A 24,063-nucleotide genomic window follows, 5' to 3' on the forward strand; every position below is an offset into this window, starting at 1 on the left:
ATGAGATGAGATGAGATGAAAAATCTATAAATAATAGTGAAATAGTTTGTAAATAGTATTAAAATAGTTTAAGTTATGATATTTTATGGGATTTTAAAAAAGTAGAGAGAAAAAAATTAAATAAAAATATTATAAAGTTAAAATATTATTAAAATATAAATTTTTAATATTTTATTTATTTTAGGATTTAAAAAAATTTATTTATTTTTTGTATTTTATTTAAAAATATGAAAAAATTATAATGATTAATTTGAAAATATTTATATTTAGGGATGCCCGCAACCCTGCCCCATTAGGAGAATACCTAGCGAAGTGAAAATAAAATACACGTATGGTATTATGACAAGACTAGATAGCATAGATATAATTGCGAGAGAAGTTAATCGTTCAAATGATATTGATACAACATTTTGATCACAACCAAAATAATGAAAAGAAAGTATTGCACAAAATTGCAAAAACAGATCAGGAGAATTATCATTTTTTTAGTTGATTATTGAATATAGATTATAACTTATCATCACGTTTTTCTTAGTTGTCTATTTTATTTTATTTATCTTAATAGCCAAATCTAAATGAGGGGAAAACTATAGCTTATATTTCAAACTAAGGAGTTAAGTGCGATGCATTTAGTAGTTTGATATAATATTACAATTACGGCTTTCTTTTGGTCAATCACTAATCCTTTTTGTGCAAAGAAAGACCAAGGCCAATATTTGGCTGATTTGTCGTTTAACAGGCATGCCGTTTTGTCTATAGAAGTCAAAAAAATTAGTGTGAAGTCGGATTGTAGATGAAAAGTACAGAGAAAACAATTGTAGATGAAATAAAATTATAAATATTGTTGTTAAAACCAAAAATTACACAACAGGCCGAAATGAGAGAAAGAGTCATTCCTGACCCATTGAAGTGGTCTAGATCTTGACAAGGCGGTCTGCATCCCATGATGGTGGTCTAGAATAATGGTACGGTGTCCGTATATACATCCATAACAGTGAATGAAAAATAAATACAAGAAATGTATATAGAGATGGTGACACATAAATTTACGTAGTTTAGCATAGGGCCTACGTCCACAGATTGTTTGGAGAGCAAACCCACTATACCCATTATAATATGAGTATTTTATAGTCTTTCATAGTCTCTCATTTATCTCTATGCAATGGAGGTCGGATACCTCTTTTTTGGAGAAGATCCCATCTCTAGAGCCCTTGTCGCCAGGTTGAAGATGATGCTCTATGTTCTCCTAATCCTTGCCCTTCCCTCAGATCTCAGATCCCTTTTATTGTGGCTCTTGTTAGTGGTAGGTGAGGAGACCAGCTTTATGTCACTCATTCCTTGCGTGTCTGACTTGCTTTCATCTCCTTTCTCATTTTTCTCTCATTCCTGCTGTCTTCCTCTTTTCTATCTAACACCTGCTTTTCATTGTCCCTTCCTTATCTCTTATTTACTCCCTAATGACGGCATTTTGGGCTGAGCCTAGGTTGCCATATGAACTAGGGGGATTTTACCTTCTAACTAATACCCGCGATTCTTAAGATTGGCTTGCTCAACAAGAAGGTCTTGAGAATCTTCAAGTAATGTTTCGACAAAGATAGCCTACCAAAACTTTGTAGAACAAATTTTGGGAATTGGTCCCTAGTTTTTTGTTTGTTTGTGTTAAGCGATGAAGCTTTCCGAGCGTGAAGTTGTAATATTGGCTTGGAGAGTTAGGCAGGAGGTGTACTCGACCGCGCTAGCTGCAAGTGCAGAGTTCGATTTTTTCATTTGAGCAAGGGCTGAGCAGTTAAGGGACTATCACCTCCCATTCTGTGGTGAGTCCAATGACTCGACTTTGCTAAACTTGTGGGCGAGGGTTAAAACAGTCAAGGGACTGTCATCACCGTTGTTCGCTGCGAGTTAAGAGACTCAGCTTAGAGTTTGTTTGAATAGACTTGGCTTTGAGTGTGAGGGTCGGATAGTCAAGGGATTGTCACCGCCAGTTGTTTGTGGCAAGTCAAGAGACTATCACTACCCATAGTTCGTGACGCGTTAAGGAACTCATATTTGTATGCGAGGGTCGAGCAATCAAGAAATTGTCACTGCCCATAATTCAAGACAAGACAAGAAACCTGACTTTGTATGCTAGGGTTGAAGTAGTCAAGGGACTATCATTGTTGTTGTTCTCGTCGAGTCCAGTGACTCGGCTTTTGTATGTGCGAGGGGCAGTGTAGTCAAGAGATGTAACTGCCCATTGTTTCTGGCGAGTCCAGTGGCTCGGCTTTTGTTTGTGCATTTGTTCATGGTGAGTCCATTGACTCCGTTTTTGTTTGTGTGTTGTTCGCGGAGAGTCCAGTGACTTGGCTTTTGTTGAAGGAGATGCTTGACCGCGCTAAAAAGTTGAATCGGTTAGTGTAAATAATCCAAATCACAAATTTGAGATTTGAAAACTTGAATCATTTTACTAGAATGTGGCAAAGGTTTAAGGTGCGCGGATGAGGCCTGGTGGTAGCCATGCTTTGGCGATGATAAAGATATCGGGTGCCCACGATATTGAGCAATCTATTCTAATGAAGACATATGAAGATGTCCGAGTGGTGCTAGAGTGTGGTTGTGTAGCCGTTGTCCCATGCCACCCGGACGATTCCTAGCGAAAGTAGGCTCCTTGGGCATGTAGCCACTTGGGACTCTTGAGAAACCTCGAGGAGTTTTGTGAAGAGAAACTCCAAAAACTAAATTTGTTAGTAAAAATGAAATTTAAATAGCAAATTTGGGAGAGACAATACCAAAACAATTTAGTCGTTGTTTTCAATTTTCCCTAACTAAGATTGTATGTTTCTTCGAAATTGGAAAAAAAAGAAATAGTAGTGAATACTTGAGCGATTCTAGTGCTGGGAAATAGAATATGGGAATGAATTAAAAGCAATTTCAAGTTCCTCATCTTGTGTAAGACATTTAGGTGGGTAACCTTCTTCAATAAGCCGAGCCTACTCAAGATCAAACCTAATAATACAAAAGGTCACAACCCATTGCTACAGGGATTCATGATTGAGTTTCGAACTAAGTTTTGTCTTCATTGTAAATGAAAGAGATCAACTCATTTCCAAAAGTTTCAACCCCGACTTTCAATTGCGACTATCTTCAGCCATAATTTTCATTCAAAATTAAAAAGATTCTCATGGGTCGAAAACACCAATGCCAAACCTTCCCAATAAAAATTTTGTGGTTTTCTCCTCGTCAAGACTTGCAATCACAAAATCGAAGCATGAACTTAATAACCTAAATACAGCTCTTGAATGGACCAATCTCGGGTTCCAATCAAGCGAAGACACCGGTGGCCACCTTGGTGATCGAGTATGGCCGAGTAATTGCCTGTGGCTGAGCTGTTGTGTAGTGTCGAGTAAAGGTTGTTGCCCGCTATTGGATGTGGAGGGATGTAATGGCTGAGCAACTAGTGTGGCGAGGATGGTGATGGCTGAGCACACCACTGAGCCCGAGAAAGTTGTGTTTGAGGAAGGCGGCCCCTTGGGCGGGGACCACCTTGGGGGTTGTGGAAGATGCCGACAATCAACGTGGTGGTCGTTGGTACCTTTCCCGTGCTCGTGGCTAGCTGCCACGAGTCTCCTGGATGCCCGATGAAGTACACCCGTTGCCAACACTGTGCATGGCCTCTGTGGTGAGAGACTTGCATGATAGGCACAGAAAGTGCCAATGGTGCATGTCGTGGCCGCCGACACCTTCCTTAAGCTTGCGTCTGCGAGCCACATGGGTGCACGATGACGTGCACCTGATGCTCACAGTTTGCATTGCCTCTGTGGGTAGAGACTGGCATGACAGGGACAAAAAGTGCCAGTGGTCCACATGGTGGCTGCTGACACCTTTGTTAGGTCTATAGCTGATTGGCGAGGAACTCGTTGGGTGCACAGTAAGGTGCACCCTCTTGCACTGTGCATGGCATGCATGGTCGTTGTAACGCCCCGTATTTCAGTGTATTTTTACTGAAGGATTATTTTTGATTGTTCAAAAATTTATCCTCTTATTTTAAAATTGGTTGGATTTTTAGTAAGTTTATTTCTATGATTTTATTTGGTGAAAATTAATTTTATGTGCTTTCTAAATATTTATTTATTGTTATGCATTTAAATTGCTTTTAATATTTAAATTAATTACTGTGGGATTTAATTATTTCAATTTGACTTTACCATTACGTTTAAATTATTTTATTTAACTTGTGGTTTTAAAATCGTCTCCGTTGGATCTTTTTTGTGACCCAAGTTATGAGGATTGGACCTCATTTCTTTTCCCTCCTTTTTTCTTTCCTTCCTTTTTCTTTTCTTCTTTTCTTTTTTTTCCTTATTTCCTCTCCTCTCCCGCGCGACCTCTCTCTCTCCTCTCCTCCGCCCGTTTCCTTCGTCTCCTCCCAGCGCCGCCGTCGCGCCGCCGTGCGCGACACCGCCCAGCCCATTAGCTTCCCCAGCCGCCGGCGACCTCACCCCACCAATCTCACCTCCATCCGTGCCGCCGTTAACCACCAGTAGCTCTTCGAAGCCGCGGCACTCCTTCCGCCGTAGCGCCGCCGTCGCACCACCATTGGCCACCATCTTCCTACCACTTCATCCCCGACCTCTTGGCAACCCATTGGACCCAACCCCACCTCCGATCCGTCACCGGTGAAGCTCCACCAACTACATTTTCGATTTGGGCATTTTGGTCTTCTACCGCCCATTCCGCCGCCACCCACGGCAAACCACCGCCACCATTGGCTTCACCGACCTCCCTAGGCCCTACCCTATCAATCTTGGGTCTTCGTTTGTCCTCGTTGAAAAGTTGGTAATTGTGACCCACGGCCACAGTGTATTTTACACTGTGGTGTTGCTCAGAAATCACCACTTGCAACTTCGAGATCCTCCGGAAATTATTATATTGCACTGTAAGTATTTTCCTTAAAGAACTTTCGTGATTTAAATATATTTTTGCACTAACGCATATTATCTGTGAATTGGGTTGTTTTGCCGGACTGAGTCCGAGGAGTTTCGGGGGTCGGATGGATTGTGGACGGAGTTGTGTTTGTTTGCATTGTGGTTGTTGGTTGTTGGTTATGACTTGTTCACGTACATCGCATATTGCATGCATGATCATGTTTGTAAAGAAAACTGGGTTTTCGTGTATTGCATACATGTTCATGTATTTATTGGATTTGGATTTTCATGTGAGTAAAAGGAAAAGAGACTGTAGGGATGGTGGTAAGCAGGGATGGTGGTTGTGTCCCGCCTGTGATTCCCGCCTACAGTGCTCTGTTAAGTATTTATTGTGTGTAAAGGAACTGTAGGGATGGTGGTAAGCAGGGATGGTGGTAGAGTCCCGCCTGTGATTCCCGCCTACGGTGCACGCGTTAGGGATGGTGGTAAGCAGGGATGGTGGTTGTGTCCCGCCTGTGATTCCCGCCTACGGTGCACGCGGTAGGGATGGTGGTAAGCAGGGACGGTGGTAGAGTCCCGCCTGCGATTCCCGCCTACAGTGTCCGATAACTGGATTGTTTGTGTGAATCATTTTATGGGAAAATGTGTTACGGATATTTTGGGCCAAAATGGGATTTTGGCGTGTGTTGGAAATAATCATTTTTCTGGGAAAAAATGGTATTTTATGGTTAACTATATTTTGCTATATTGTTGGTTGCATTAATGTATTTTTATCCCGAGAGTTGTTTGGTTTATACTTACCTGTGGTACCATTTTATGGTATCGCAGATTTTGATGCAGATGATGATGACGAGCCTTAGCTTGGCTCCGTTGGAGGAGTGATCTGGGATTGCTCCTGTTTAGTGAGTTATGTGTTTTTATCAATTTATGTATTTACCTTTTGTATTATATTTGGGATGACTGTATATTTATTTTTTTAAAGATAAATTGTGTTAAATATTTGTATTTAAATTCTGGTACTTATTTGACTATCCGCTGCGTTATTTTATTTGTACACTGTTGCATGTACACACACTGGCACTTCGTTGGGATGTGTGACCGTGTTGTCACCATCCTGGCGTCTCGATCCCTGTGTATTTATATAAGGGGGATTGGGGGCGCCACAGGTGGTATCAGAGCAGTTCGGCTCTGGGTAAAACCACATGTCCCATAGATGTAGTACCAGAAAATTTTAAAATTTGATTTGAAATTGTTTTGTTGGGAGTACATTATTTTAATTTAATTTATTTATTTTTAATTGTACGTTAATTGTTTGTTATTTATCTTATTTTTGTTATTTTAGTTTATTTAGTTATTTTATTATATGGCAGGCAATTTTTTCTTGTTTTAATTATTTTCTTGTGTACTATTTCATTTGTTTTATTCCTTTTATCTTATGATATTTTATTTTGTTGGTTTTATTTTATTTTATTTTATGTGATATGGTTGTATTTTAATTTATTTTACTATAATTATATTTTTTTTAGTTTGTTTTAAGCTGATAGTGGGGTTAAGGGTTACGCTATGGCAGGAAAATGGTACGACCAAGAAGGCAAGCTAATGAGCCCGAGGATGAATTACCGAGGGGTGATGGAAATTATGCCATGGCGAGGGCGTTGAATAGGATGACGGAGTTTCTTCAGCAGAATTTTCGTCCACAGCAAGGAGAGCAGTTCAGGGCGATGCAGGCCGGGTGCACCTATGAGCGCTTCTTAGCGCATAGGACCCCTGCTTTTTCTGGTGAAGAGGATCCATTACGGGCTAGAAGGTGGATTCAAGATCTGGAAAGAACGTTTGAAGTCTGTGGATGCACTGAGGCCCAGAGGGTATTATATGGGAGTTATATGCTGCAAGGTGAAGCGGCGAATTGGTGGGAGACCAAGCGGTCACTTTTAGAGATGGAGTTGGGATCCTTGGCTGCTGTGTCTTGGCAGCGTTTCCTGTTTCGGTGAGACGGCAATTGCCTCGGGATTTCAATAATTTGGTTCAAGGAGACATGACTGTCGAGCAGTATGCAAGGAAATTTATGGAGCTTGGGCGGTTTGCTCCTCACCTCATTGCTACGGAAGAGATGCGGGCTGAACGTTTCCAAGAAGGGTTGCGCCCTCAAATCCGCAGGCAGGTCGCATGCTTGGAAATCCAGAACTTTCAGAGGTTGGTCAATGTGGCCTCAATTGCTGAGCGAGAGCGAGGTGCTGTGGTAGATTCCCCTCCGGGTAAGAAGCGACTGAACGTTGATGGTGAAGGGAGCAGCTCCGGGTCGCCACAGAAGTTTGTGCAAAGGATCGGGGCCAGAGCGCAGGCAGCTTCCGGTATACGTATTGGGGGCCGAGCTCCAGTTTGTGGTAGATGTAATAGAGCCCACGAGGGCGAGTGTCGTCAGGGTTGGAACCAGTGCTTTGAGTGTGGTCAGACAGGACACTTTGCTCGTGAGTGCCCTAATTGGACCCAAGGAAATCAGGGGTCATCGCGGTGGTAGGACTAATCAGAGGCAACTAGTTCAGGCTCGGGTGTATGCAGTGACTCCTGGTAGTGCTGGCGACGAGATTCCAGGGACTCAGGACGCTGGAGTTACGGCAGGTATGGGTCTAATCTTACCTTTCGTAATGGATGCCATGTGTGGTTTATTCTTGGGTTTTGGGAAGTTATGCAAGTTGTATCCATGCCCGTTGGGTGTTGGAGGTTGTGTGATTTTCTTAAGAGTGTTCTGGTCGTATTTGGTATCCTGCTTTAGAGTGATGATTGGCCCTACAAATTTCGAGGACGAAATTTTATTTTAAGGGGGGAGGATGTAACGCCCCGTATTTCAGTGTATTTTTACTGAAGGATTATTTTTGATTATTCAAAAATTTATCCTCTTATTTTAAAATTGGTTGGATTTTTAGTAAGTTTATTTCTATGATTTTATTTGGTGAAAATTAATTTTATGTGCTTTCTAAATATTTATTTATTGTTATGCATTTAAATTGCTTTTAATATTTAAATTAATTACTGTGGGATTTAATTATTTCAATTTGACTTTACCATTACGTTTAAATTATTTTATTTAACTTGTGGTTTTAAAATCGTCTCCGTTGGATCTTTTTTGTGACCCAAGTTATGAGGATTGGACCTCATTTCTTTTCCCTCCTTTTTTCTTTCCTTCCTTTTTCTTTTCTTCTTTTCTTTTTTTTTTCCTTATTTCCTCTCCTCTCCCGCGCGACCTCTCTCTCTCCTCTCCTCCGCCCGTTTCCTTCGTCTCCTCCCAGCGCCGCCGTCGTGCCGCCGTGCGCGACACCACCCAGCCCATTAGCTTCCCCAGCCGCCGGCGACCTCACCCCACCAATCTCACCTCCATCCGTGCCGCCGTTAACCACCAGTAGCTCTTCGAAGCCGCGGCACTCCTTCCGCCGTAGCGCCGCCGTCGCACCACCATTGGCCACCATCTTCCTACCACTTCATCCCCGACCTCTTGGCAACCCATTGGACCCAACCCCACCTCCGATCCGTCACCGGTGAAGCTCCACCAACTACATTTCCGATTTGGGCATTTTGGTCTTCTACCGCCCATTCCGCCGCCACCCACGGCAAACCACCGCCACCATTGGCTTCACCGACCTCCCTAGGCCCTACCCTATCAATCTTGGGTCTTCGTTTGTCCTCGTTGAAAAGTTGGTAATTGTGACCCACGGCCACAGTGTATTTTACACTGTGGTGTTGCTCAGAAATCACCACTTGCAACTTCGAGATCCTCCGGAAATTATTATATTGCACTGTAAGTATTTTCCTTAAAGAACTTTCGTGATTTAAATATATTTTTGCACTAACGCATATTATCTGTGAATTGGGTTGTTTTGCCGGACTGAGTCCGAGGAGTTTCGGGGGTCGGATGGATTGTGGACGGAGTTGTGTTTGTTTGCATTGTGGTTGTTGGTTGTTGGTTATGACTTGTTCACGTACATCGCATATTGCATGCATGATCATGTTTGTAAAGAAAACTGGGTTTTCGTGTATTGCATACATGTTCATGTATTTATTGGATTTGGATTTTCATGTGAGTAAAAGGAAAAGAGACTGTAGGGATGGTGGTAAGCAGGGATGGTGGTTGTGTCCCGCCTGTGATTCCCGCCTACAGTGCTCTGTTAAGTATTTATTGTGTGTAAAGGAACTGTAGGGATGGTGGTAAGCAGGGATGGTGGTAGAGTCCCGCCTGTGATTCCCGCCTACGGTGCACGCGTTAGGGATGGTGGTAAGCAGGGATGGTGGTTGTGTCCCGCCTGTGATTCCCGCCTACGGTGCACGCGGTAGGGATGGTGGTAAGCAGGGACGGTGGTAGAGTCCCGCCTGCGATTCCCGCCTACAGTGTCCGATAACTGGATTGTTTGTGTGAATCATTTTATGGGAAAATGTGTTACGGATATTTTGGGCCAAAATGGGATTTTGGCGTGTGTTGGAAATAATCATTTTTCTGGGAAAAAATGGTATTTTATGGTTAACTATATTTTGCTATATTGTTGGTTGCATTAATGTATTTTTATCCCGAGAGTTGTTTGGTTTATACTTACCTGTGGTACCATTTTATGGTATCGCAGATTTTGATGCAGATGATGATGACGAGCCTTAGCTTGGCTCCGTTGGAGGAGTGATCTGGGATTGCTCCTGTTTAGTGAGTTATGTGTTTTTATCAATTTATGTATTTACCTTTTGTATTATATTTGGGATGACTGTATATTTATTTTTTTAAAGATAAATTGTGTTAAATATTTGTATTTAAATTCTGGTACTTATTTGACTATCCGCTGCGTTATTTTATTTGTACACTGTTGCATGTACACACACTGGCACTTCGTTGGGATGTGTGACCGTGTTGTCACCATCCTGGCGTCTCGATCCCTGTGTATTTATATAAGGGGGATTGGAGGCGCCACAGTCGTATCCCCTATGGTGCACTGCAGTTAAGTGCACAGTGCACACCCGATTTGTACCCACGTGCATACTCCAAGTGCATAGTACACGTCGGGTACTGAATTCTCGCCTCTTCGTTTTTTGAGCAGTAGTATTAATAAAAACGAAATGAGAGATGGAGAGTCGAGAATACTTATTTGAGAGGAAATTTTCTACTCATTTGGAGATGATTTTGCAAGTCAGAAAATCATCATTCTCCCACTTTTAGTGTAGAAAACAAATCAATCCCATAGACGGCACCAACTATTAAACTAAAAATTGTACAACAGGCCAGAACGGAAGAAAGACTTATTCTCGGTCCACTGAGGTTGTCCAGGTCTCGATATGGAGGTCTGCAGCCCAGGATGGTGGTCCAGAGCGGTGGTAAGGTGTCCGTATGTACATCCATAGCAATTAATGGAAAATAAATACAGAAAATGTAAATAGAGATGGAGACACACAGATTTACATGGTTTAGCACAGGGCCTACATTCACGGGTCGTTTGGAGGATAAATTCACTATAATATGAGTATTTTACAGTCTCTCATGCATGAACTGTTTAGACACTTGGGGGGTGCTACCGCCCCCAAAAGTTTTAAGAAATAATATTATGTACTATAGAATTATAATTTTATACTAAAATATCCTTAAAATAATTGTGATTTGTCCCCCGTCGCCCCCACCAATACTCAAAACCCCGAAAGTAGCATGCTAATTTCTAAAAGTCTAAATCTCTTAATTTCTGTTCACACCCACTAACACAACATCCCCGCTTGCTGCCTATGAAAGAAAATGACATAATAAAATTTAAGTTTCTTTTTCCTTTGATCGACTAAATAATAAAACAACTCTCTCTTATCTGCCCCTCCACTTTTTTTTCTTCTTTCTCTTTTTCTTTTCTTCATGGCATGGAGATTGTTTTGGAGTTGAAAAATTGTAGAATCGTTGGCTCAACCATGGTGGAGTTCAAGTGAAAGGTTCAGATGGATGACTTTAATAATTTAGTTTGTCTTTAGATATTTATCTTATATGGTTAATATTAAATGTTGATGACGGCTGGTTCTGTCGATTATTGTTCACCCCTACATATGACACATTTTGCCAATCGCCACTCCATACACCAAATCCTAGTTCCACCCCTACTCTCATAGTCTCTAATTTTTCTTTGTACAATGGAGGTTGGAGATATCTTTTCTAGAGAATATCTTATCTCTGGAGCCCTCAGATATCAGATTTCTTTTATTGTGGCTCTTGTTAGTGGTTGGTGAGGAGATCAACTTTATGTCACTTCTCCCTTACGTGTCTGACTTATTTTTCTCTCATTTCTCAGTTTTCTCTCTTTCCTGTTGCCTTTCTCTTTTCTATCTGATAGTTGATTTTTCTTATCCTCTCTTTATCTCTTATTCACTCCCTGATGATAGCCCTTAAAAATTATCTGTTAGGATCACAAGATATGATAATCTCTTCCCATAATCAAAATATGTGTCCAATAAAATTGAGAGTTCATATGTCCAATAGCTTGTGATGGATTTTCCGTGGAGCTTTAGGGTTCTTGCAAAAGAAAGGAAAAATCTCCTACTATGGAGAGAACTACTTTCTACCTATTTTCTTTTATTTTTCTTCTTACCCTAAGAGAGAGGAGAGAAAGAGCAAGAAGAAAATATAATTCAATGAGCTAGTTCTATTTGAAGTGGGGTGAGAGTAGGGGCCTCCATATGTGTCTATTAAAATGACTCATCCCATTATGGGCCCAATAACTAAATGTTAATGTTAGTCCATTATTTATAAATAAATACAACAATCTCCCACTAGGATAACATTACATTTAATCACAACATAAATACAAACAAGCATCCCAAAACCAAAAGCCTTTTAAAAAATGTCCCTTCAAGTACAAGCTAGTGAACAATACACCGACAGGGCATACGACACATGACCAATAATTGCAATCATGTAGCTTAAGCCGATGAGATGCAAGTGCAGTATGGAAATAATCAAAAGAGTGACAAACACCCATTTCCATAAGAAGCCCTATAGACATATCTGAATGTCTTTAAAGCAATAAGCATTCTCCAAAATATAGTTGTAGCACCTAATCTAGTGACTATACCGAGATGATATATGATACAAAACTTATATTCACAACCACCTGACTCAGGCATAGACTAAAACAGATTGTCTCTTATAGGTAATACTCCTTATCCATAATACGCGTGACTCAGGCACGAGATTAGCCGAAATGTCTCAATACATAAAGTACGCATTGTCCAGAAAGCATGTGGCTCAGGCACGAGACTAATCAAAATGTCTCAATACACAAATTTTGCATTGTCCAATATACGCGTGACCTATGCATGAGACTAATCAATATGTCTTAATACATAAAGTAACCCCTGTCCAAAATCTGCTTGACTCAGGCATGAGACCAATCAAAATGTCTCAATCCACAAATTTTACCTTGTCCAATATGCGCGTGACCCAGGCACGAGACTAATTAATATGTCAATACATAAAGTACGCCATGTCTAAAATGCGCGACTCAAGCATTCATTGACATTGTTATATTTAAAACATAATATAAGTATAAACAATAGTCAAACAATCAATGATCACAGAGGACTTTGAAAAGAGAGTCAAAGAGTGCTTGAAATTGTCGGGAGGGAAGCGGATGGGGGCCGGCGATGCGCCCCGTAGGATGCCGAGCGGCAACCGATTCTCAAGCTGGGCTCTTCCCGGTTCGCTCGCCGTTACTAGGGGAATCCTTGTAAGTTTCTTTTCCTCCGCACGAGCCCAAAAAAGGTTGTCGGGACATGGTCGGCCGGCGGCGGCCGCCGCCACAACCACCGCCGGCGGCGGTGGAGACGATACCCCCCGCCGGTTTGACAACCCCGCTAACATGCCCCAGGGCTTGCCTTGACAGCCCCACGGCATGCCTTGACAGCCCCTTGACATGCCTCATGGCTTGCCATGACAGCCCCACGGCTTGCCTTGACAGCCTTGTGGCATGCCCCATGGCATGCCTTGACAGCCCCGCTGACACGTGGCACACGCCCTTTCCATGGGCGCCTGGGGCATGCCCATGTGAGGGGGGTGGCATGGACAGCCCTCCTGGCTGACCATGTTGGGGCTTGCATGCCCCCCTAAAGAGCATTTAGAGCCAAATCCCAACTGGTAGGCATGCCTTGACAGCCCCGCTGACATGCCCCATGGCTTGCCATGACAACCCCACAACTTGCCTTGACAGCCCCGTGGCATGCCCCATTGCATGCCTTGACAGCCCCTTGACATGCAGGCATGCTTAGATAAATACAACTAACTAACTAAATACAACAGGAGAATTTAATAATCCCAAATGAGTCACATGCTCCAAAAATATTTTTGGAGCAAAACCTTTAGTTAGTGGGTTAGCTAACTTATGCTCTGTGGAAATATGCTTAACACAAATATAAGACTCAGCTATTTTCTTTCTAACAAACAAATACTTAATATCAATATACTTGGAGCGAGAAGAGCTCCTGGTGTTTTGAGAGAAAGTAACTGTCGCAAAATTATCACAAAATATCTTCAGCGGCCTAAAAATGGTGTTCCCAACACCTAGCCCCAAAATAATGTTCCGCAACCATATAGCCTGACATGTATTCTCATAACAAGCTACATACTCTGCCTCCATTGTAGAGGAAGTTGTAAGTGTCTGTTTGACACTTTTCTAAGAAATAGCTTCTCTTGCCATCATAAAAACATAACTAAACGTGGATCTCCTGTCATCTGAACAACCCACAAAATCGGCATCAGAATATCCAACTACATCAAGAATGTCAGATCGCTGATATGTAATCACTAGATCTTTAGTGCCTTACAAATACCTAAATACTTTCTTTGCACCTTTCCAGTGAGCCAAACCAGGATCACTCAAGTATCTCCCAAGTACACTAACAACATAAGCAATATTAGGTCGTGTACATACTTAAACATACATCAAACTACCTACAATCGACAAATAGGGAACCGTTTCCATGAGAACAAGAATGCATATTAAAACTACTTAGAACTCGATCAATGTAAGTTTTCTGAGACAATCCAAGAATGCCTCTAAGGCAGGTTTGGGGGGGGTGAGATGAGGATTTTGTGTTTTGTTTGAAAGTTTAAAATATTATGTTTTAATATTATTATTGTTTTGAAATTTGAAAAAGTTGAATTGTGATTTGAAAAAGTTGAATTGTTTATTATATTTTGTATGAGGATTTGAAAAATGTGTAATGATGAGATGAGATGTTAAATCTCTCACTAAAAATCTGGATACCCAAAACATAAGAGGCCTCACCAAAATCTTTCATATCAAAATGAGATAACAACATGTGTTTTGCATCAAACAGAAGCTCAATGTCATTTACGGTGAGTAATATATCATTAACATAAAGAACAAGAAAGATATACTTACTCCCACTGACCATCAAATATATGCATTGATCAATAAGATTCTCCTTAAAACCGTAAGAGATAATAATCTCATCAACCTTAGGTACCATATCTTGATGCCTGCTTGTCAATAAATGGACTTGTTATGCTTATACACACCATATGTTCCTTTCCTTCCACTTGGAAATCATCTGGTTGCATCATGTACACATCCTCAAATAGATGTCCATTATGGAAAGCTGTATTGACATCCATTTAATACAACTCGAGATCAAAATGAGCCACTAAAGTCATAATAATCCGAAAAGAATCCTGGGTAGAAACAGGTGCAATAGTGTCCTTATAGTCAATATGTTTTCTTTGGTTAAAGCCCATATCAACAAGCCTAGTTTTATACCTTTCTACTTGACTTTCAGAATTATTTTTGGTCTTAAAAATCTATTTGCAATCAATTGGCCTATAGCCACATGACAGTTCAACTAAATCTCATACACCGTTTTGACACATCGATACCATCTCATCATACATAACATCCATCCAACATGAAGATTGAGGACTATCAATGTCTTCCTTAAAAGAGGTTGGATCAAGAGACATACCAATATTAAACTCATGCTCTTGCAAATGAACAATATAACCAATAATGGTCTTAGGATCAAGTTTCTTTTGCTGAGGATTATAAGGTCTTATTTCCACTTTATGGTCCCAAACTCGGAAATAATGCAAATTAGGCCTCTTACCTGACCATAACTCATAAAGAGTTTTAGGAACCGATTTACTTGGTACTTGATTCAAAATATATGCAGCAGTTTTAAAAGTCTCACCCCACACAAATTCATGCAAAGTGGGATGACTAAGCATACACCGTACCATATCCATAAGAGTACGATTTCTTATTTCTACAATACCATTATGTTCAGGAGTTCTAGGCATTGTGTATTGAGCATCGATACCGCATGCCTCGAGAAATCTAGCAAAAGATCCAGGATTTCTACCAGTTTCATCATATCTTCCATAAAACTCACATCCTCTATTTGATCTTACCGCTTTGATTTTCTTATTTTTCAGGAGTTCCACAACAGCCTTAAAAGCTTCCAATGAGTCTGATTTTTCTCGAATGAACTCAATATAACCATAGCGAGAATAATCATTAATAAAGATAATGAAGTATCTGTAATTTTCCAAAATGGCAGGTGAAATGGAACCACAAACATCAGTATGAATTAAATCTAGAATATCTAGACTTCTGCTAATCTTTTGCTTTCTGGTCTTCATTGGAAGCTTTCATTTGATACAATTAACACAAGTTTTAAAATCAGAAAAATTTAAATAAACTAAAATGCCATCTTTAATCAACCTCTCCATTATTTCTCTAGAAATATGACCTAACCTTTTGTGCCATAACATGGAAGAGTTTTCATTGGATCTAGTACGTTTAGAACCAACTACAACATTCATAATAGAGACATTAGAAGAAGTAAGATCTAAAGCAAGAAATAAGTCAATTTTATACAAACCATCATATAAAGTAGCAGTAACAACCATAACTGAGTCATAAAAGATTGTAGCCCTTTCATTTCCAAAATGAAAGACATATCCACATTTGTTCAAAATAGAAATAGAGATAAGATTTATTCTGATGGAAGGTAGAAAAGCAGTATCAGACAAGTTCAAAACATGCTTAGAAGCCAAAATAAGTCTAACTGTACCAATATGTTCAACTTTAACATTCACCCCATTGCATATATCTACTACTAACTCTGTATCAATTGGTCTTCTGTGGTTCCTTAATTCCTGCAAAGAATTTGTAGTATAAATGGTTGCATCAGTATCTAGCCACCAAGTATCAAAAGGCACATCGACTAGATTAAACTCAAAACACACTAGTAATGAACATGTACCTTTCTTGTCTAACCAAGCCTTAAATTTCCTACAATCAACCTTCTTGTGCCCAAACAAATGATAGAAGTTGCACCTTCTCATAAAACCTTCATTCTTAGGCTCATTTGGAACACTCACACTAGCTTGCTGAGGAGGCCTCCCAGATTTCTTCATCTTGTGGGAGTTGCCACTATTACCTTTGAAAAACTTCTTATTCTTCTCTTTATCAACAGTTACCATGAAAGCAGTATGAGACTTGTCCCTTTTTATCATCTCCTTTTCTTAAGTTACAATCCCAGTCATTTCACTCAAGCTCCATTCATTTTTCTGAGCATTATAAGAGGTCTTGAGTGCATCAAACTGAGGTGGCAAAGATTCAAGCACTTGCCATACAAGAAAGCTATCTGCTAACTCAACTTTCATTCATTTAAGCTTGTTAAAGAAATGAGTAAGCTTCATGATGTGCTCTTAGCCTCTACTAACCCCATCATAGGTTGTGGTAGTAAGAAGTTTTATCAGAATTCCCTTTTCTGTCATATCAAACTTAGTAAATTTCTTCCCAACAACGACATCAAAATATTCTTTAGCACTATTTGTATCAACTATGCTCTTCCTGATAGACTTATCAATAGTATACTTCATAATCATGAGACAAGTCCTATTAGAATGCACCCATCACTCATAACGAATCTTTTCATCCGCAGAACTTTCACTAGTGGGCTTAATAGGCGCATCGACCCTTAAGGCCAAATCCAAATTCATGATAGCCAATTAATAGTGAGAGGCTCATACCAATCCTCATAATTGGTTCCCATTAGACTCTTGATGTCAGATAGAGAGAGAGAGACAGAGTTGCATTACCATAAACTGAGGAGAATATAACAAAATTTATTATGCATGTGGAACAAGAAACATGCACCCATAAATGTTTCCATTAGACAATCTTATATCCATGCTAGAGTCTTATTCAAAATAGACTCTTACGCACTATACTAGAGCTCAAGATACATAAAAGGCTCTTATACATGATAAAGCAAAATAATTAAATACAAGGACTTAAAATGACCCGCTATCAAGATGATAGAACTAGGCCACCAAATGCCAAGCAGTTAACTAGTATCTTAGAATGGATCCTACCAAATAATGGTTTGCCGACGGGGCAAATTCACTATCCGTATGGATCATAGTATAATGTCATTAAGTGGAAGCATGATCAATATGACAACTCCGATAATTTATCATGAGTAGTCCCATGAGAGGTGGGTACATAGTCACTTCAAACTATCGGTATTACAACAAAATGACATAACCCACATGACCAAAATATCTATTTATCTCAAAATGGATTATTTATTCATTTTCTCCATTAACAAATATGGAGCAATATCACAAAATTCATAAGAGCGGTGCTACTCTGCCGCCCGAGTAGCACTGCTCGGTGTTACCGCTAGTTGCAAAAGTAACTTTTTTTTTTCATTTTTCTATTCACATTTTTTAATGTATTTAAATATTTTTAAAAAATAAAAAAATACATCAATACATTTAAAATTACTTCCTTCATCATTCGGTAAAAAAAAAAAATTCATCGAGCGGTCAAACCGAACGGTACGTTTGGGGCGACAGAGTAGACTTTTTAAATTCATAAACATATAAAAGGAGGAATTTTGCAATACAATATTGTATCAAAACAACCAATCATTAATCAAGACCATAAAATAAACTCTGGTCAATACTCAAAGTTTAAACAATTACCCAATGAAAAAACGCCTCATGTGAAATGGAATAAGCACAAAATCGCCTCATGTGAAATAGAATAAAGACAAAATCACCTCATGTGAAATGGAATAAGAACAAAATCGCCTCATATAAAATAGAAAACAATGATTTATTCAAAATGTCCTGAAGAAATCTCCACCTAAATGTCGACAAAGACCCAAATAGAAAAACATAATTTTTTCGAAAACGGAGATAAGCATGGACTAAAATTCACGCCTTTCTCCGCGAAATAGCAAATCACAAATCGCAACAATGAAAAAATAAAAAAGAACACAACCATGAAAAATAAGAAGGTAGCTCTAATATCAATTGTTAGAATCACAAGATGTGATAATCTTTTCCTATAATCAAAGTATGTGTTCAATAAAATTGAGATTTCATACCTTCATTAGCTTGTGATGGATTTTCAATAGAGTTTTAGGATTCGTGCAAAAGAGAGGAAAAATTTCTTGCTATGGAGAGAAATACTTTCTACTATTTTTATTTTGTTTTTCTTCTTGCCCTAAGAGAGGAGAGGAAGAGCAAGAAGACAATATAACTCATAAACGTGCTAATTCTATTTTTAAGTGGGGTGAGAGTAGAGACCTCTATATGTGTCTATTAAAATGAACCATCCCATTATATGCCTAATGACTAAATGTTATTTACAAATAAATACAACATTGTCATAAAAAAGAGCAGTGCTAAAGAGATAACATGTCCCTTTTAGACTTATTTTAGGTGTTGGGTCTGTTCGCTTATAAGTAAAATTAGGTACTCAAAGATCTAACCTTTTAATTCGACTTCCCTACCTACTAATTTTGCTATATACTTTTTTGTTATATAAGTTTTTTGCTATATACTCTAAGCTCATAAATAAAATTACCATATCGCAGGCTGGAGGGATGTTTAATGTCAGATCTACCCAATTAATATTATACCCTGTAAGCATGGATAAGCATTCAATGTTTTTTCTTGCAACATTCAACTTCGCTCTCATATTTTATTTGTCTACATTAGATTTATAATTTATTTTATGATATGATAGACATAAATCCTTTTTGGATATTACATGTTTTATTGCTTGATTATAAAATAAAAAATAAAAAACAAACTTATCGTTCGAATGATTTTCTTAACGTGACATAACCATCTAATAGCATGTGATTTATTTTAAAATAAAGAAAAATGCAAAAATTATATTCAAATCAAAAGATCATCTAAAAATACAAAAACTAAAATTTAAAACTTTTAAATTTCTTCTATCCATTTTGTATTTGCATTTTTAATTTTTAAACCACAAATTTCAAATGATGAAGTAGGTATTTAAATAAGCTTATTCATTTAAATATGATGAAAGAATTTTCAACACACGTCCCTGCACTTTTATTACTTTAACATTTGATCAAGATTCAAAACTATATTTACTTCTCGCGTGCGCTGTGGCAGGTGGCATACTTCACGTACCGTCGTACGCAACGACAAGATCCGCCCTTCTCTCGTCCACACAAATCCTTTCGTTTGCGGACGCTAGAAAGATCTTTTTATTTCTATATATATGTATATTATATACATATAAGAAATCAAATTCCTTTTTAACCACCGATCAGCCAAGGAGAATCCAGTTCCTTGTCTCGTCCTTTAAACCAATGGAAAATCAGGGCCGTTGATTAGCTTATAAATCAGTGAGGTAGCCTTTTTTTTATTTTCTGTAGCTTGAGGAGGAGAATAAGGCGGCGTTTTGCTCTTTGAGAACGAGGCCTGTTGTTTTACAATCTGGCTAGAGAGAGGTCAGATCTCTATCTCGACCTTACATTTCTCTTTGTTTCTGTTCTGGGGTTTGTTTTCTGAAAACAAAAACATGTTTCTTTTGGTAATCTAAACTGTTTGTTTTCTTGGGGCATACATGGTTGTAAATCAACGTTTACGTTCTTTCTTATACTGGGTATAATCAAGGCTCCCATTTTTTTATCCTGCGTTATTCATGTTCAGTTATTCGTTCATATATACCAACGGAGAGGGGGAGAGAGAGAGAGAGAGAGAGACTGATTAATGTACATATGGAACAAAAGAGGCTTGGCGAGTAGGTGAATGGAACGTATTAGATTAAAATTTATGCGTTTTATCTGGTAAAATCCTGTATTTTGAACACTTGAACGGAATTAGTTCTCTATTCATGTTTTTAGCTTGTTGAAGGGTTTTACAGGTTGATCTCCAATCTAATATTTAAGGCATTTCATATATTCTTTTTCAATTCGAGATTTCCAAGGATCGAATTGTTTGGATTTTTTTTTTTTTTTAAATTGTCTTTTCTCTTGTGTCTGCTATAGAATACGTAGTTTTATCGCTGAAACAATGGATTAATAAAAATTGTTTTGGAGATCGTCGGATCTTAAGGAAACTTAAAATTTGAACAGGTTGGGTTTTAGTGGCTTTTTAAATTTCTTCGTTTATTTTCTTTCAATCCAATCTATTGGAAAACATATTTTACCCACTGCAATTTATGTGTATGCTGTGCTGTACATTACCCAATGTGACGAAAAGAAAAGAATTTGATAGATGTAGCTAGAATTTTTTTTTTTTTTTTTTAGTAAAATTTATTAGTAAGCCCAAAAGGCGCAACCCAAGTACACTATGGATGCAACTATAAGAATTTAGCAAAAATAAAAACAGAAAAGACAAAGTTGTAACTAGAACAAATTTCAAGATAGCAGTGATTAAAATCTATTGCCTTTTTTTATTCATTGAGTTTTCCTTTGATATTTGAAGTTACTGCCCAATTATCATATTTCTTCATGGTTCTGCTATTAGCATCTTGTCTACATATGCACATGCACTCTCCCTTTGTTGGAGCTCTACATATGCAGCTAAGTCACTCATCATCCTTTTTCTTTCCTATATATCAGGCCGGTTTCTCTTATGCTTGTTTTGCTTCTCCTAGTTGGCAAAGATTTTCGTTCACTCTGGCCGCTGCAACAAAGTCAAACTCTTCTCGCACCTTGAAGAGGGTGTGGGGTAGTTCCACTGGAGTGATTTTGGTTTGTGTTTTGGCAAAATCAAGATCATCACACATTTGGAGACTTTGCCGTGTTTCAGAGGGTTTGTCGCTTGATTATGGCTAAGGCCATCATTGGCTAAAGTCATCAGATGTTTGGTGGTAGTTTATCACTCTTGTTGGAAAAAAAAATAGTTTTGGTTTGTCAGCACTGGGTATTCATGTAAGATAAAGCAGGCCGTGTGTGGATGTAGCTCCATTAGGTTCAACCTTTTAACTGCAATGGTTAGGTTTTTATGTTTCAGTGCTCAAGTTCATTCCCCCAAACCAAAGGTAAGTGGAGGATTCACTTAAGGCTGTTGATTCTACATTTGAGTATAATTAGACTTATCTGTCACGGCTTATTCTGACTCTGACTCTCTTTCTCAAGCAGAAAACCGTTCAACATTCTGCTGATAAAATGTATAAGACATCGCAAGTCTTTTCTCAAAGTCAAGCCCCAATGGATTCACCCAACCACACCAACTTTAACCCATCGTTTTTGAAGGTGGAAGCAGATACTGAGATTGACACGCATGTTACGAGTGTGTCTTCTGTTGAGAGTGGTTGGAATTCAGTGGACATGGGGAGCAAATTAATTATTGAGAGCGAGTTTGGATTTAAGTGGAGAGGGCACCTTAAGAAAAGTCAATCACTAGGAAGTGGTTTGTTCCAGGAGGGCGGGGTGTCTGCAGGAAACGATACTGAGGATGAGATCTATCAGGGGCTTTCTTGTGAGGGCTTCCATGACTACAAAGCGATGGCGGAACCAGGTCCCAGCAAGTATCAAGGAGTGGGCCTGCCAGATGAGTATACAAAAATTCCTACCTTGGATTCATTCCGATTAAATCCTGGCTTTATCAATAATGAACCAATTTTCTCTATCGAAGACCCGCTGCATTCAGAGAAGGAAGGCCATGAAAATTCTGACACACAATTATATGGTGAATGTCCTGGTGACTCTGGTGATCTTACACCTCGTAGTCCACCTCTGATTGTAAAATCATATTCTTTGCCCAACATTGGTGCCTCTGCACCCATTTCTGGAATATGTTCTCCTTACAGACGTGCAGGACTGCAGTCAAGATCTTTTGAAGATCTAAATATTTTAAACATGCGGCGAGGAGAGATATCAGCTCATGAGTCTGAAAGGCAGGACATGCAAGAACAAGTAAAAGATGATGGCTTTCATGAAGCTAAAAAAAATACTCTTGGAAATTCAGATGATGATGGATATGATTCTCATAATTATTCTGGTTTAGCCAAAGACTGGATAATGCCTGCCACGGATGAGGTAAGGCCAGTGGAAACTCTTATAGGAGAATCCTCAGTTTACCAGCAGGATGATTTGCCTGGCAAGGATTTTAAGATCAAGCGCATTGAGGAGTGGGTTAACGATCTTCGATTTTGCGGTCCGGTGGAAGAAGCAAATGACTCATCCCAATCTGATGACCTGGGAAAGAGAGACTCCAATATCCTAAACAGTTTGACTGCTGCAAAGGTGGATGGTAAGGTCAATCCTGGCATGGAAGCTGCAAAAAGATATATTTCTTCTTTGAGTGCCATAGCCACAACAGCTCAGCTGGCAAACCATGGATTAGTCACGATTCCATTTCTTAGTGCATTTACAAGCCTGAGACTGCTCAATCTGTCCGGAAATGCGATAGGTTTGCTTCTCTGACATCTGCTTAATCTGCTTATATACTTATTTCCCTTGTGAGAGAATTGTGCTTTATGATTTGTGATCTCCTTACTTTTTTCCAGCTAGGATAACTGCGGGTGCTCTTCCTCGAGGACTTCATATGTTGAATCTGTCAAGAAACAATATATCTACCATTGATGGTTTGCGAGAACTTACACGACTTCGCATCCTGAACCTGAGCTACAACCGAATATTCAGAATTGGACATGGTATACCATATTCTGGATTCTATTTTAAAAGATGTTGGCTTCTAATTTTGGTTTATTTTCCATGATAACTATTCCTCGCTAATCAAAGTTCATGGACATTCAATCATTCTAAGTAACTTTTCTGTTTTTTCTTTTCAAAGGCCTTGCTTCTTGCTCTGCTCTCAAGGAGTTGTACTTGGCTGGAAATAAAATCAGCGAGGTAGAGGGTCTTCACCGACTGTTAAAACTCAATGTGCTGGATCTGCGTATCAACAAAATCTCAACGGCCAAATGTCTTGGCCAACTTGCAGCTAACTACAATTCCTTGCAAGCGATCAGCTTGGAAGGAAACCCATGCCAAAAAAATGTTGGAGATGAACAACTGAAGAAGTATGTGCAAGGTCTACTTCCATATTTGACTTACTTCAATCGGTTGCCTCTCAAAGCCAGCACCTTCAAGGATGTTGCTGATCGGTCAGTTCGGTCAGGCATCAGTTCCCATCAGTTGGATCGTGGCATTAGATCAGATCACAAGGCTACTAGAAAGATTAGCCATGGTTTAGCTGCTCACCGGCCATCATCTTCGTCAATTCATGGCCGTAAAAGTCAAGCAGTGGCCTCACCAAAACGGTCCAATGCCAGGCATGGACTTCTGCCTCCAACAGGAACCAAGGCAACAACTCATGATCGGCACAACTTTGATTTCAGCAGCAAACTTCAGAAATCCGGGCCAGAAATTTCTATTCGTAGGAGTCAAAGTGAGGGTATTCTCAGGGCTCTTTGAGATCATTATAGATTTTGCAGTATGCTTCGCATGGTGCTTGATGGTGGGTTTTTATGTCTTGGTTGCTTTTTACTCGTTATGTTTGGAAGTTCACCGCTTGAAGAACAGACTGTTACTTAAGTTCATTGTTTCAGTAGATTTTCGATAAGTTCAGTTTATCTGAGGTGGTTTGTCTGTTATTACGAACTGTGGCCTAGCTTCTATGGTCATTGTAATATCTAAAAGTTTTCACCAATAAAAATGAAAGCCATGCTTTTGTGTTGCCATGAATTATGCATATCGATCAAAAGCTTGTGTGGGCCATATGAAACACTGGTGATAAACTGATCATGTTAAGCCATCGTCCTGCATTTGATAGCAGTAAAGCCAAGGAAGGGTGTTGTGGAATACCAGCGCTGTTACAGTAGCAAAATGCATCAAGTTATGCTAGTCCTAGTAGGGA

At 39.3% G+C, this 24,063-nt stretch overlaps 2 protein-coding genes across 3 annotated transcripts; one reads left to right on the forward strand and one right to left on the reverse strand.

Moving 5' to 3' along the window:
- Positions 1-14,763: 14,763 nt before the first annotated feature.
- LOC121249343 lies at positions 14,764-16,398 on the reverse strand. The gene is made up of 2 exons (XM_041148053.1): positions 15,668-16,398; positions 14,764-15,448 (listed from the first exon to the last, which is right to left on the reverse strand). The coding sequence occupies exons 1-2, from the start codon at positions 16,396-16,398 to the stop codon at positions 14,764-14,766; spliced, it is 1,416 nt and encodes a 471-aa protein (XP_041003987.1).
- Positions 16,399-19,546: 3,148 nt separating this feature from the next.
- Positions 19,547-23,887, forward strand: LOC121249062. Of its 2 annotated transcripts, none has more exons than XM_041147716.1 (5): positions 19,547-19,703; positions 20,820-21,241; positions 21,342-22,614; positions 22,712-22,858; positions 22,999-23,887. In XM_041147716.1, the coding sequence occupies exons 2-5, from the start codon at positions 21,191-21,193 to the stop codon at positions 23,619-23,621; spliced, it is 2,094 nt and encodes a 697-aa protein (XP_041003650.1). In that variant the 5' UTR covers positions 19,547-19,703; positions 20,820-21,190; the 3' UTR covers positions 23,622-23,887. The 2 variants fall into 2 exon arrangements, with proteins under 2 accessions (XP_041003650.1, XP_041003651.1); XM_041147717.1 differs by lacking the exon at positions 19,547-19,703 and adding an exon at positions 19,722-20,042.
- The last annotated feature ends 176 nt before the right edge of the window (positions 23,888-24,063 follow it).

The sequence above is a fragment of the Juglans microcarpa x Juglans regia genome, chromosome 2D (genome assembly GCF_004785595.1).
Source record: "Juglans microcarpa x Juglans regia isolate MS1-56 chromosome 2D, Jm3101_v1.0, whole genome shotgun sequence".
Lineage (NCBI taxonomy): Eukaryota > Viridiplantae > Streptophyta > Magnoliopsida > Fagales > Juglandaceae > Juglans > Juglans microcarpa x Juglans regia.